This window comes from Anabrus simplex, chromosome 1 (genome assembly GCF_040414725.1).
Source record: "Anabrus simplex isolate iqAnaSimp1 chromosome 1, ASM4041472v1, whole genome shotgun sequence".
Classification (NCBI taxonomy): domain Eukaryota; kingdom Metazoa; phylum Arthropoda; class Insecta; order Orthoptera; family Tettigoniidae; genus Anabrus; species Anabrus simplex.
Genome location: NC_090265.1, coordinates 515,236,308 through 515,252,584, shown reverse-complemented (window position 1 = coordinate 515,252,584; position 16,277 = coordinate 515,236,308). Strand labels below are relative to the sequence as shown.

At 39.4% G+C, this 16,277-nt stretch overlaps 1 protein-coding gene across 1 annotated transcript in view; it reads right to left on the bottom strand.

Annotated features, from left to right (window-relative positions):
* Positions 1 to 4,757, bottom strand: part of Enoph (Enolase-phosphatase) — a 111,952-nt gene extending 107,195 nt beyond the window's left edge. The window contains exon 1 of the mRNA XM_067135418.2: positions 4,536 to 4,757. Within this exon, the coding sequence (XP_066991519.2) occupies positions 4,536 to 4,637 (102 nt within the window). The 5' untranslated portion in view covers positions 4,638 to 4,757. The remainder of the gene's footprint in view (positions 1 to 4,535) is intronic.
* Positions 4,758 to 16,277: the final 11,520 nt, after the last annotated feature.

Genomic DNA, 16,277 nt, shown 5'->3' with positions numbered 1-16,277 from the left:
CTGTGTAAATAAAAAGGAACTTTCACTCCATCAACGCAGTAATTAAAACAGAGGACTTTTCCTATTTGTGAAGCTCGCAACCTGACTTTTAACCCCGTTTATCATCATACCATTGCCCACCGTCCATCTCACAACACTATCGAGGTCACCCTGCAGCCGCTTACAATCTTGTAACTTATTTATTACTCTGTACAGAAAAACATCATCATCTGCAAACAGCCTTATCTTGATTCCACTTCTTTACACATATCCTTGATATATATAAGAAAACAAAGGTCCAATAATACTGCCCTGAGAAATTCCCCTCTTAATTATTAAAAGGTCAGATAAAGTTTTGCCTACTGTAATTCTCTGAGTTCTATTTTCTAGAAATATACCCACCCATTCACTCTTTTTTCTAGTCCAATAGCACTCATTTTTGCCAGTAGTCTTCCATGATCTACCCTATCAAATGCCTTAGATAGGTCAAACGCAATACAGTCCATTTGGCCTCCTGAATCCAGCATATCTGCTGTATCTTGCTGAAATCCTACAAGCTGAGCTTCAGTGAAGTAACCTTTCCTAAACCCAAACTGCCTTCTGTCAAACCAGTTATCAATTTTGCAAACATGTATAATATAATCAGAAAAAATGCTTTCTCAAAGCTTACATGCAATGCATGTCAAACTGACTGGCCTGTAATTTTCAGCTTTATGTCTATCATCCTTTCTTTTATACACAGGGTTACTATAGCCACTCTCCATTCATTTGGTATAGCTCCTTCAACCAAACAATCAAATAAGTATTTCAGATATGGTACTATATCCCAACCCATTGTCTTTAGTACATCGCCCAAAACCTTATCAATTCCAGCTGCTTTTCTAGTTTTCAACTGTTGTATCTTACTGTAAATGTCATTGCTGTCATAGGTAAATTTTAATACTTCTTTAGTATTAGTCACCTCCTCTATCTGGACATTATCCTCGTAACCAACAATCTTTATATACTGCTGCCTGAATACTTCTGCCTTTTGAAGATCCTCGCATACACACTCCCCTCATTCATTAATGATTCCTGGAATGTCCTCCTTTGAACCTGTTTCTATACATACCCTTCCATTTTTCACTAAAATTTGTATGACCACCAATTATGCTTGTCATCATGTTATCCTTAGCTGACTTCTTTGCTAGATTCAATTTCCTAGTAAGTTCCTTCAATTTCTCCTTACTTCCATAACCATTTCTAACTATTTTGTTCCAACCTGCACCTCCTTCTTAGTCTCTTTACTTCTCTGTTATAATATAGTGGATCTTTACCATTCCTTACCACCATTAAGGTACAAACCTATTTTCACATTCCTCAACAATTGCTTTAAACCCATCCCAGAGTCTGTTTATATTTTTATTTACCATTTTCCAGCAATCACAGTTACTTTTTTAAAACTCCCTCATGCCTGTTTTATCAGCCATATGGTACTGCCTAATAGTCCTAATTTTAATACCTTCCTTTCTTTCACATTTATTTTTAAAACAATGACAAAAACAGCTTTGTGATCGCTAATACCATCTATTACTTTGGTTTCTCAGCGCCACATTCAAAATATTCTTCCCTGCAAATCCACTGATATTCTAGTTACCATACGTCTGTCACATCCACATGTTGCTGAATGGTAGATCTTTTATCTACTGCCCCTTTTACTTCACATATTTCTCAAAAACGTATTTGACCATCTGTACAAAAAGATTACCCTCACCGATCTGTGAAATAATTTTTCATCAGACAGCTTTAAATGGCTGCATCAATGCCATATTTACACATGAAGTGAATCACAGTGTAAAATGAAATTAACTTAATAAATAAATATGCATTTCTATAATCAAGGGGCCATCAATAAGATTTATATATGAAGTTAGCAATATGTACGATGCACTAGCTGCATCAAAATCTGGGCCCTGCTGGTAACCAGAATACCATGCAATTAAATTCCCCTTAATTTAATGACTCCATAATCCATGCTCATAATTAGACAGCTAATTATGTGCAATCATATGCCTATATGGAAAAGTATGTGTTACAATATTCACACAGAAAGCTTATGTCTACCAAGTCATGAATTGTGAGATTCCAAATAGCAAAGTCATCAGATTGTTATTCATGAAAAATCAATAGTGAAGAAAGACAAGTAAAGAAATGCAAAGAAGATATTGAATAAAGATAGGAATGAAGAGAGAAATATGAAAGTACTAGTAGTGCCTGCTGCTGAAGGCCATTAAATTAGATACATTTTTATTTTTACGTTGCTTTCTTCTGGGCGCCTCACGACTTTTTCAGTAGAAAATTCCAACCCAGGATCAACCAGGATTTGAGCCTCAGTCGCCTCGCAGCAAAGCCAGCAGCTAAGCCATTGTGCTGATCACAATCCCTGCACTTTATTTTACACAATAAAAATCCAAAAACATCAACAGCTCAGCAGGTTACAGAAAACAGTAGACCTATGGAATTTGAAAATGAGCATCAGATTGGATGACAAGCATAAATCACCAGTGGCATGACTCCCCCCAAAAGTGAGTTATGATTCCTAATAACAATGTATCATGACATTTGGCTTTTCTCCAATCCTTTCCACTATACATTTAAGTTCAATGTTGTGACATTCCACACAACTCAGTATACAGAATTTGTGCTTGGGGTTTGTGGCATTAGCCTCAGCTTGCTCACTTAAACATTGATGTTCCATAATTTACTTCATTGCTGAGTGCTAGTTTCATTAATGGTGCATATGGAGTGTTACTATTTTGTGTAAAAAGGCTCATATTGCCAGTCTAGAAAGCCAAGAATTATAGCCCAGAAGATTCGTCGTGCTAACCACTCAACACCTCAATCTGCAGGCCTTTGGGCTGAGTAGCAGTTGCTTCATAGGCCATGGCCTTTCGGGGCTGTTGCACCATGGGGTTTGGTTTGGCTCATACTAAGAGAACACTGACGTCATTTACTGAATTCAGAGAAACCATTTTCATCTAAGATATATGGAACAAAATATGCTTTATTATTATTATTATTATTATTATTACAAGTTGTTTACGTCGCACCAACTCTGATAAGTCTTATGGCAACGATGGGTCAGGAAAGGGCTAGGAGTTGGAAGTGGCTGTGGCCTTAATTAATGTACAGCCCCAGCATTTGCCTGGTGTGAAAATGGGAAACCACGGAAAACCATCTTCAGGGCTGCCAACAGTGGGGTTCGAACCCGCTATCTCCTGAACACTGGATACAGGCCGCACTTAAGCAACTGCAGCTATCAAGCTCGATCACAATATGCTTACAATATTTTACAACTTGTTTTACATCGCACCGCCACAGATAGGTCTTATGGCGATGATGAAAAGGAAAGGGCTAGGAGTCAGAAGGAATCGGCCGTGGCCTTAATTATCCCAAGTGAAAAACTGGGAAACCACAGAAAACAACCTTCAAGGCTGCCAACAGTGGGGTTCGAACCCACTATCTCCAGAATACTGGATGGACTTAAGCAACTGCGGCTATCGAGCTCGGTAATATGCTTACAGAGATGGGGAGACCAACACAACACTTGCATATTATAACAGATGGACAAAATAGAATTTTTAAATTTTCATGGTATTAAAAAAAAAATCTTTGGCTAACAGGTGCTCAGAGACAAATAAGCAATTGTTTTATCTGTGCTCTGTTTAGCGCTGAAATTGAATGGAGTCTGTGTAGTATTTTTAAGATAGAAAAGCAAACAAACACTGAAGTTCAAGGAGTCATCTTCAAGGCAATCAACAGACAATGAAATATAAGGTGAGCAGATTTTCTTTCAGCCCTACCCATTGTTTACACTTTTGCTTCGTCACTGTAAACGACAACGTAGAACCCAATAAATAAAAGTATCATACATGCTAGTAGGACCTATGCCTTACAAACACCATTAACTAAATTCAATCGGATAACGCCGAAAAACGACATTAGTTACGAACTAAACTCAGGAGATTAAGAGTAGCCTATAAGGTAGAACGTATTGAACGTAATGAAAAATTTCAAAACCATTTTACAGTTTATTTGAAATACCATCAAAATGGTAAAGATCAGTTATTTCTTCAAGGAAGTCTTCCATTCAAAAGACATGCAGCAACAGCGCGAATACAAAGGATTTTGAACATGGCAGTTCGTTAACATTTCTTTACTTATCGGTATATTACTATGTGCGCTGTGGTAAATTGAGATTAGTTCGTAAAACTTGCACGAATTTTATTTTTTACACAGAGGAATCAACGGAAAAATTGTGAGGATATTCTCTGATCAAACGACGCTGCATTCAACAACACTACCCGTCCATTTGAAATTTTCGCCAAACCACTTTGCAAAGTAGATTTAAATAGTAATACCTAAAAGTAAACAACGTTTGCAAAGGACAGTTACTCAAAATATTCCAAAGTGGAAAGGTTTGTATTTAAGGTGGCATGGCGTATTCAACCGACACATAACGTATCCTTTATGTTTACCGGCCATTGAAATTAAGCAAGTAAATTTTACGAGCTCACCTTTACGAAACTAATTGATGAAGTAGTGCCTTCAATGTCCAAAATCACTATTTCAGCTTTTTGAACAGTTTCTTCCAACGGATCTCTTTTTCCTACACTCATACTGTAATTTTATACCTGTCAGGTAAACAGGCACCTCGTGTTAAATATTACCACGGCAGGAAAAAGCCGCCCGTACTCAAATGATTTTATACTATAGCAAAGGAATAACAAGAAAGCAGACCCGACCAACGAGTTTAAGCTCAAATCAAGAATAGATTTTGGCGACGTGCACAGTGCTGCCAACAAATGAATATTTTCCGCGTCAGACGAACACACAAAAATCCGTCAAAATCCCTCAAAATTAGATTTCTTATTTTAAATGTGACACTCGTTAATTCCGTTGCGCATCAGACAAATATTTAAAAATCCTCAAAACTGTGACAAAATAGAAAAAGAATAACTAATCAATTTCTAACGTAAAAATAAATAAAAAACAAATTGAAACATATTTGGTCACATATGTTGATTAAAATAATAATTCATCACCATCCTCCACTGCCTCTTCTTCGTCAGTTGAGGTGCTGGTTTGTTCTACTCCTCGGTGCGCAACCATCATGCTAATTTGATTAAGAAACATTTTCTGGTAGGACATAATCATGACAGCTCATGTTCACAAGCTTGACATTATTCGGCAGTCGCCGCAGGAGGCTCCTCTGCTAAGCAAAAGAAAAAAATGTTCGCACCTATTGCGGGAAACAGTCAAAATTGAGTTTACCACATTGGTTTTAAGTCTATTTCTGAGGAAGGTATTCACATTGTTTGGCAAACTGGTAATAAGTGCTCTCTCGACCTCAGCATTTGGCCGGGATTGAATCAAAAACATCATTGCAAAATCTGAGAGCACATGAAATGTACTTTTGGAACTCGGATTCTTATATGATGCGACCTCTTGCCAAAGATCTATTGTATTATCAAAATTTTTCCATCGGACGATGATTAATTTTGACCACTAAAAATTTATTTTCGTTATTTTTGTTTCCGGTAGTTTAAATTCTTAAGCTAGCGGGATTATACTATCTGTAAACACCTCCAAACATTCTTCTGGTGCAATTAAAGGCACTTTTTGTAAAATCTTGACATTATTCGGCAGTCGCCGCAGGAGGCTCCTCTGCTAAGCAAAAGAAAAAATGTTCGCACCTATTGCGAGAAACATTTCCGTTTCTGAGTTAATTTTATATTGTTTCATCAAATTTACCAGTGAAACTACTACTTTGTGATAAGGATAAATATGAGGGAATTTGCATTTCCTAACGCCTACGGTTAGCAGATCACCTCTATAACCGGGGACAACAATCCGTCTCGTAAGACCTCCAATAAGTCGGTCTTATCTGCTTGGTAGTTAAATACCGTGACGAATCACACTGTGGAGAAGATGTCAAACCCTGTACCGTGTGCATTGTTATACCAATGTTTTACTATTATCCAGTCAAGGATATTCGCCTTTAATAGATATATACACTGCTGTGCAAAATTTAAGGACGGTTGTAACTTCCGCAAGTTGTGTCAATGCTAAGTAACATAGTTCGATGAAACTTGAACCATACATTGGAATAACTGCAATAGTACGGTACGGTAGGCAACTGAAATGAATACGTGATGAGACGAACAGAAATTACAATTTTATACAGAGACTATACATTACACGCAAGCCACAGCGACGCATGATGGTCCCCTCGTCTTCACAAAAGAGGGACATGGTTCTTAATAGGGCGTGTGATCACTGCGGATGGAGTTCTTGTGATAGGGCGTACCATTTCTCCACCAACGCGGATGACAACTGATGGATAGTCGTTGGTGCATGTGGACGTGCTGCAGTAAGTCTGCCCAACATGCCCTAAACGTGCTCGATGGGATTTAAGTCGGAAGAACGGGCAGGTCATCCATTTGCCGAATATCCTTTCGTTTCAAGAGCTCCTCCGCATGCGCTGTTCGATGCGGTCATGCATTGTCATCCATAAAAATGAAGTCAAGGCTGAATGCACCCTTGGAAACAGGCACAACGGGAAGGAATACACTGTCACAATAACACTGACGGATGAGTGTACCTTGTTCGAAGATTTGGAGGTCGGTACGCCAATTAAACATTATGCCTCCCCACACCATAACACTTGGGGCACCAAAATGATCATCTTCAACAATATTTCTGGGTGCATTACGAGTTCCCACCTCTCTCCAGAAGAGTGTAAGTCTTGAATCACTACTCAGACTTAATCTGCTCTCATCTGAAAAGAGCATACGAACCCTTCTCCTAGTCGGGCCAGACGTGATGCTCTTGGTGCCATAGCAATGGTGCCGCCGATGTGAGGGTGTCAAGGAGCACAACATAATGGTCGTCGGGCAAACAGAATACCCTCATGCAGTTGCCGTGCCACTGTGGAGTGTGAGATTGGATGCCTTGCAGCCCTGGAAAATGTGGTTGAAATTTTGCCTGTTTGACATGAGCTTCTTCTTGCCTATTGCATAAAGTAGCGGTCATCTGCTCCTGTAGTTAACGGTGGTAGAACCCCTCCTCTCTTTTGGGCATCAGAGCCTGTGGTTCGGAATGTTATCCGTGCACAAGAAACAATGCTGTGAGCAATGCCAAACTCCTGGGCTACACTCGTCACACTTCGTAATTTTTCCAGTTTACCGAAGGCTCTTCCCCGTGTGAAGTAATCCAAATGTTGTATCCGGGCCTTGTTGTAATGAGTAACATTACCAAAGTGCACCGTAACAGCTCGCTCATTGAATCATGCTGTCTTGTCACATTCCTTCGACTGTATCGTTTTGTGGGACCAGACCCATTTGGCGCAATAGTCGCGCTGAATACTAGCCAAGTTTCTATGCACGTATGGGAGACCTCTGGCAACATGTTACACACATTCATTCTTTTTCACCATGTAGTTATACGTTATGTTGCTTTATCCATCTCGGCCTTGGGGGTGAAGCTGATTCCTGCTCGTGGTGCCCCTGCATAGGTACCTGGATTAAAATTCCAGTACTGAACTGAACGTCAGCATTCCAGAAGTGTCTACCAGTCAATATGACCCAATCGCTATATTCAGAACAGTCTTTATCAAGACCAACACTAACCATTATATCTGTAAATATTGAAGGGTTATCTCCATCTAAAGAAGGAATGTTACACCAGCTTTGTCAAACTTACAAATGTGATATATTATGCCTTCAGGAAACTCACAGGGATGAGCAACTATGGCGACCAAAAATATCGGGAATGAGACTTGTGGCCGATAATTCCCTCAGACAGTATGGCAGCGCTGTTTTTGCCAAACCAAATTTACAAATTTTGTCTGTTGCAGCCACCAATGAAAATCAAATCGAGATAATAACTGTGGAACTCAGTACCTTCACCGTTTTGGGTGTCTACAAACCACCAAATGTAGATTTCTCCTTTAAAATTCCAGATAACTACTTCAAGCAAAAGACAAACTTTGTGGTAGACGACTTCAACAGCCATAACAGTGCATGGGGATATACAGATGATGATAATAATGAAGAAGCTGTGTTAGAATGGGCTGATGATTACCAATTACAACTTATTCATGACCCCAAGCTACCTCCATCCTTTAACAGCAGTAGATGGCGACGAGGCTTCAACCCAGACCTGATATTTGTGAGTGAACACGTGGCACAGCAATGTGTGAAATCAATGTGCAATCCCATTCCAAATACCCAGCATCGGCCCATAATGTGTCAACTTTTCTCTGCATTTCAACCAATAAAGGTTCCGTTTCGAAGGAGATATAATTTCAAAAAAGCAGACTGGGAGAAGTTCAGCTCAACTCTTGATAAAACAATATCAGATATCCACCAAACACCAGAGTTTTATGATCAGTTTGTTGAAGCTGTGAAGAAAGCTTCCCGCGCTTCCATACCACGAGGATGCAGAGTTAACTATATTCAAGGTCTAACTTCAGACACAGCTGCCTAAATGAACACATATATTTCACTGTTTCAGGAAGATCCACTAAGTGAAGACACTATCTCATCTTGAAGGAAACTGCTTTCCTCAATTGCAGAGGCAAAGAAGGATGCTTGGATCAAACTTATGGAGGAAACAGACATGTCAAGGGATAGCCGAAAGGCTTCGGAGCTTCTCAAACGACTTAGCAACGATCCAACCAAGGGACCAGTCCATGCAAATGTTACGGCAAACCAAATCGCAAATCAGCTTTTTATCAATGGGAAAACAAATCACCCAATAAAGAAGATGGAACATAATATCCTAAAAAGCGAGGTAATGAAGCCCAGTAACCTATCCCGGCCATTTGAAATAACGGAATTACAGAAAGCGATTCAATGTACCAAAAATGGAAAAGCGGCAGGATTAGATGATATCACAATAGAACAAATAAAACACTTCAGAACAACCACACAGGCATGGCTCTCAAAATTCTTCAACAACTTCTTTACTTCCCTAAAAATTCCAAAAATATGGAAAAAATCCAAGGTGATCGCATTTCTGAAACCTGGAAAGGAACCTTCGAACCCCAAAAATTTCAGACCAATCTCCTTACTCTGCCACCTATACAAAATAATGGAAAGAATGTTGCTCAATCGCTTAATGGGAGTAGTAGACCAAGTCCTAATCCCTGAGCAATGTGGCTTCCGCCCAGGAAAGAGTTGCACAACACAGGTTTTACATCTAACCCAGCACATCGAGGACGGGTTTGATATGAAGAAGATTACTGGTATGGCTTTTGTGGAACTCTCAGCCGCCTACGATACAGTAAATCACAGGATATTATTACACAAACTTTATAGAATGATTACAGACATCAAGGTAACCAAGATGATAGCTACTCTTCTGGAAAATCGTCGCTCTTTTGTCGAATTCCAAGGACGCCGAAGCAGATGGAGGAATCAAAGGAATGGACTACCTCAAGGCAGTGTACTGGCTCCTATTCTTTTCAACATCTACACTAATGACCAGCCATTACCAGAAAATACTAAAAGTTTAATCTATGCCGATGACCTTGCACTTACTACTCAAACTGATAACTTTGATGAAGCAGAGATCTCTTTAACTGCTGCATTAGAAGAGCTAGGTACCTATTATGAGAAAAACCAACTCAAACCAAATCCAGCTAGGACATAAATTTGTGCGTTCCATCTGCGGCATGCACATGCCTCTCAGAAACTCAAAGTACTATGGAAGGGGAACTTACTGGAACACTGCTTTACACCAAAGTACCTGGGTGTTATGCTGGATCGCACATTAACATATAAGAAACATTGCCAAAACCTGAAACAAAAGATATTTACAAGAAACAACATACTACGAAAGTTATCAGGAACAAGTTGGGGAACACAACCACAAACAATTAGAACAGCAGCTCTAGCTCTCTGCCATTCTGCAGGAGAATATGCCTCCCCGGTTTGGTACAGGTCAGCTTATACGAAGCAGGTCGACATCGCTTTAAACTAAAGCTGCAGGATCATTACTGGATGCTTGAAACCTACACCCATTGAGAAGGTCCAACTTATAGCTGGTATTGCTCCCGGTGAGATTCGTAGGGAGGTAGCAGCTAACAAAGAAAGGCCTCATTCATCTTCTTCAGAAGCACATCCTCTCTATGGATACCACCTAGCCACACAGAGGCTAAAATTTAGAAAAAAGTTTTCTCCGCACATCAGTTAACCTTGAGGGGAAAGCAGAGAATGCTAGAGTCACAATGTGGAAAGAAAGAATCCACCACCTTTCCAACTGGATAGAGCCGAAAGAAAGTCTTCCATGTGGACACCAGGAGAAGTGGACAGTATGGAAAGCCCTTAACAGACTCCGTACGGAAGTCGGCAGAACAAAAGTAAATTTGCGGAAGTGGGGCTTCTCAAGTGATTCATCACTTTGTGATTGCGGAGAGAAGCAGACGATCCGACATCTATGTCAGTGTGTTTTATGTCCTTCAATGTGCACTATGAAAGACTTGATTGCAGCCTCCCCCAACGCTATTGACGTCGCCCAATACTGGGCAAGCATCACCTAGCTCTCGAATATTGTTGCTCTATCTGTGATTGTATAATAGACTTGTATATTTGTATAGTAGGAATGTAGATATCTTGTTGCTTTTTGTTAAATATCTGTAAGTAAAGTTGATACTTCTGACATGAATAAAGAAAAGAGATCTCGGCCTTAAAGTTTTACACAGCAGTGAACTTTAAATAACATAACAAGTGACTCCATATGGCCCTTAAAAACAGAATTGTACACATCAAAGAAGTTCAGTGGCTGCATGGAGACTATCTGTGCGGAGCCCAAAAACTATCAAGAAGAAGAAGAAGAAGAAGAAGAAGAAGACGAAGAATAAAAAAATTAAGTCTTGCAGAGCCTTTGATGAGACTGCTGTCCTTGACTGGAATGATTTATTGGTTTTTGACATGCTTGTAGACGTAGTCTGAGAAACAGAAGGTAGAGCTTTTGGGTGACATCAGACTACATACTATAGAAGAGTTCAACTGTGTAACAGATAGTGCGAAGTTTGCATATCTCAAAATGGCTCTGTAGTTCAAATCACTGACTTAGGATGCGATTACGTATTACGTCAGCCCTGCTGTAATCTTATTTGTAATGTTATATTAAGTGGAAATTAATGAAATCTTACTTGGAGAGCATTTCAGAGGTGTGATGTGTTCATTGCGATGTCCAGGGACCCACCATCCTGCCCGAAGAAGTACATTTACTTTTATAACCTAATGAAGACTGTTATACGCCATTTTCATTTTTGAAGTAGCTACTTGCATTCCTGTTGGCCAATGTGAAGTGGCACGTGATCGTATTCCCGTCAATAATGTTAATCATAATCCGTTACCAACCCCGCCCATTGGCCTTATCCAGATCCTATCCTAACCGTCCGCACGGCAAGAACCAGTCGAAACCAATCGTTTTTTCACAAGACAGTAGAAGCCTAGGGCTGCTTCGCCGTTTCTAACCTGGGACCTTACGCACGTAGAACCCCATTGTTTGTCGCTATATCGCCGGTCTTGTCCAGATCATATCCTAACCGTCCGCACGGCAAGAGCCACTCCAGACCAATGCTCGTCCAGGTCCTACCATAACCGTGTGCACGGCAAGAACCAGTCCAGACCTCGAAACTAAAGGCCTAGTGCCGCTTCGCGGCTTCTAACCTGCGGGCTTACGCCCCCAGACCTCCTTTGCTTGTCCCTCCAGCTATCGAAGCACCACTCACTCATTAGTTCCTAAGTACAGAGGTTGTCAGCACTGAGTACCGTTTGACACCATTCCCGAGAAGACCGCGAGCGTGTAAACAAAAGACAGTCCTCTCACGGGCGTGAAAGTCAAACGACAGTCGTAGTGCGGGTGTGAAAATCTTGACAGCCGGGCTGACTTAATAAACATTTATTATTTTAAACAATTCCCTATATGTGACTTACAGAGAAGAAGACTTAGAAAACCAAGAATAAGTTTCGGAAATTAAAACCCAAGATTCCTTGACAGAATTTCGGTAGTAGTGGACAGAGTTAACTGTACTGAATGGCAAACACAAGGGATCAATACAAGATTAGCTACTTCAAATCTCAGTTTCTGATCAACACTATTGTTAACGCCCACCATTACCGTACCGTACTCAGGCATTTTGGGAACAGGTACGGGTTCCTCTCATTTTCCTAACATCTAAACCATTATCTGAAATCAACGACTTTACTGCAGTAAAAAATACACTCAGCATTTCCTGGCTCTAGTTCAACAATTCCATACAATGTGGAAATAATTATGCTTTGTTGTTTTGAAAAATATATAATGAACATAGTCAATAATTTGGCGATAGAAATATCTGTAGATTCGTCTATAGGAAGACTAAAATGTCCATTTCCAAAGTCGTTTTGTAGTTATGATTTAATTTGCTAATAGAGGACATTCCCAATCAAAGCATTAGACCTACACTTTGCACGGTGCAGTCATAAAAGAGTTGCATGGTCAGAACATTTCAAAAATCCTTGGTTAGATCTGAAAGATGATCAACGGATCTAATTGCATAGTGAATAATCACAAACAGTGTAAGAGTACTTCTGCAGCTGCGAATTAATACATGCGTTTGATAGCCTGAAATGGCCGTTTGGACTGTCGTTGATTTGAAAAGGGTTCAGCAGCTTTTAAATATCACTTAATTATTCTATGAAGTAAAGCTGATAAGCGCACATTTAGGTAGCATGGGCAATATTTACACCATACACTACTAAATTTCCCGGACACTTCTAACAACCAATCCTGTAATTACTCATTCTATAAGGGGACTGATATACCTGGAATACATGCATTTTGTAAATTACTCTATATCTATTGAACCATAAGAGAGATTTGAATTAAACTTTGTACACCTATAGCACAAATGCTGGGCTTTCATTATATTTAAAGACATTTAATATTCAGTGTATACATGTGTAACCATATTTGCTATTAAAATATTTTTAAATATTTCTTGAATGTTACAAAAAAAATCTCTTGAAAACTATGTGATTGGCATAAACTATTTTTTTCCTTTAAGACGACACTGTATTACACAGGATAGACTTGTGTGAACTTAGTGGGAGGATAAGTTACCCTTTTATAGCTATTTCATATGGGCTCAAGTAAAAGATTATGTGGCCAGCAACAACAATACACTCACTATGGCAGAGGTAGCAAGACTTCCCGTTGAGGGCATTGGTCAGGTAACCCGGGAAAACTGGAGGATGCCGTAGGACATGTAGAGGGGGAAATAGAAAAGGCGCAGAAACGGGAAGGATGTATTGACCGTGGAGTGGACGATTTAATTATTCACTTAGGCAGTTCTTCAACGTCCAGTGAAAATGAAACTGAATGTGACAGTGACAGTGACAACGAGCAGGATAGTACAGGAGAGGATATGGATGGGATAGAACACCTTCAAGATGACTGATTGCTATCGGCAGAACAGTGAGTACTTTTTTTTTACAGATATTTCGGTTCACTGCTTTGTGTACATTGCATGCCTGTACATTTTTTCTATTTTCCGAGCAATTACGGAGAAAAGTCTAAATGACTCCTTAATTCCATTATTTCTATTCATATTCTGACTGATTTCTTTTCTCGGTGAAGTATCGTCTTCCTATTGGGTTTATTATACTGTAGTTTATTCCTGAATTGTACAGGTACCGTTAACATTCGGCGTTAAATAATAAAAAACTAGCAATGTGGGTAGTGTTGTTCTATACTGTATTTAACATGTGCATTTGTTGAGGTAATTGCCAAAACTGATGTTTTGTTAGTGATTATGAAATCTTTTATATATATCGATAATGTCGTGTTCTGTTTTAAATGCTGGAATCGGGCCTAGGCCTACATGTTTTATTAAACAGCCTCTCTGAAAGGGTGGTAGGCACCAAATGGGGGTTACTATGACAACGCAGCGTACTTCGTAGTTGCAGCTATCGCCGCTCACCTGACAGACTTCAACTCTCGTGGGCCCTACTATAATAAATCGTTACGCCTTGCTGTGCAACAAAAGGATATCCTAATAAAATAATCTTAAGTATTCGATAAGTATATTTAGTAGAGTGCGCAGAATATAAGAGTTGGCGACGAGGTGAAAGTATAAATAAGTATTGCTAATATCCTGCACAGTACTATCAACAGACCACCGAAAATATTTATCGCTCTTTTCACACAATTAAGTTACACTCAGAAGAATGGATTCAGAACAATTTGCTAAACTATTAGATGCATTCAACCGACAAAAACAAAATCTGCTTACTCATTTTATAACAACATTCCAAAAAGAATCAGGAAGAGAAGTCTCGCATTCCGGTAACTGTTCAAGCATACAACCATATGAAAATTTTTATTCTACGAAGGAAGAATGTGCATGTTATATGGAGAGGTTTGAGAATTACGTAGAAATGAAAAATATCACAGATGAGGAAAAGAAAGCACAGCTATTATGCGTCTCAATAGGTTCTGTGCATTACAACAGTCTATCTGCATTTCTAGGCCGAGAAAAATCGATCAGAACTCAGACATTTACAGATCTGGTTAAACTGTTCAGCCAAATGCTTGTTCCCAAGAATAGTGCCGTTATTTCTCAGCATTATTTTAAAATGTATATCACAAAGAGGGACAGTCTATCGCCGATTTTTTCGAAACTCTTCAAAGCAATTTAGCTGAATGCGAATTCACAGTCAAATGCCAATGTCAACGTACAGTTTCAATTTCGGATGTATTTCTAAGAGCCCAGTTCATAAGAGGTTTACGAGACAATTGGTTACGCGAACAGTTACTGCAATCTAACATCACAACTTTTGATGAAATCCTAGCTAAGGCAACATTATTGGAAACGTCTAGAATCGAAAGTAGGGAATTTACCAGACAAGCCTCTTCGTCGGCATCTGAATTCGACAACAGCGATACGGTACATATAAGGTTATTGCTGGCTCAGATCACCGATCTCGATGGGGTCACAGTTTTCGTTATCATTCTCCGAGCCCCAGTTATAGCAATAGTAACCATTCGTTGAGCCCTGACCATCCATGCAACACACGTTCACCGAATCAAAGTAGTCGATATGGTCAACGTTCTCCCTCTAGTGGAAGTATCAGACCTGATTTAAGAAGATTAGGAATTGATAACCTCTGTTTCCGATGTAATAAGCTGACTCATCGTGTGTCAAAATGCCGAGTTAGTAGGTATGATATTAGATGTGAATCTTGTGGAAGAGAAGGTCATCTCGCCAAGGTGTGTATCACCAGCCTAATGCGAAATACCAAATCAAAAGCAGATAGTTCCAGCTCAACCAAATCAATTTCAGTTATCCCATGTGACGCCCAGGATCATTCATATGGTGTGAGTAAAGCAGAACCTAATTTCTCTCCGTCACATGTAGAGTTATTTGAAGTTACTTCTGACTCTGATAAATATATAGTTACTGTATCACTAAACAATAAGGCACAGTGTTTTGAAGTTGACTCAGGTGCATGTTTTTCTCTGCTTCCTGAAGATGCATTTAATGAATTGGATGTAGGTTTACCCTTACAACAATCTGGAGTTGCCTTTCGTTCATATTCAGGCAATATTATCACACCCATGGGAAATTTAACAGTCTCAGCTGTATATAAAGACAAGGAAATTCAAGATGATATATATATTGTCCGTAAGGGCTACTCGGCATTACATGGAAGATTGTGGATTAGGAGGCTTGGTATTGAATTAAAGGAAATAGATGCTAGCAAGGAAACTCCACTCATGTCATATCCAGTTAATGCTATCTTTTCAGTTGATGACATAATTAATTAATTTTTAAAGAGATAATTGGACGTGTTCCAAAATTTGAAGTAAAGTTACAGTTACGTGAAGGAGGTAAACCAGTATTTAGACGAGATTAGGATGTTCTCTATGCACTTCGTGAACGAGTTGAAAGAGAGCTGAACTCACTCGAAGCAGCTGGGGTCATATCTCCTGTATCATCAAGTGATTGGGGGTCACCGTTGGTCGTTATTCCCAAGCCAGATGGAGTAGTTAGATTATGTGTTGATTACAAATGTGGTGTAAATGAGAAAATTAGTGCTGCAAATTACCCCATAAGGCGAATTGATAATATGTTGAACAGCCTATGTGATTCCAAGTAATTTTTGTAAACTGGACTTGTTCAAAGTATTTCTACACTTGGCAGTTGATTATGAAAGTGCTACAATCCAGACTATATCTACACATCTTGGAACATATAGAAT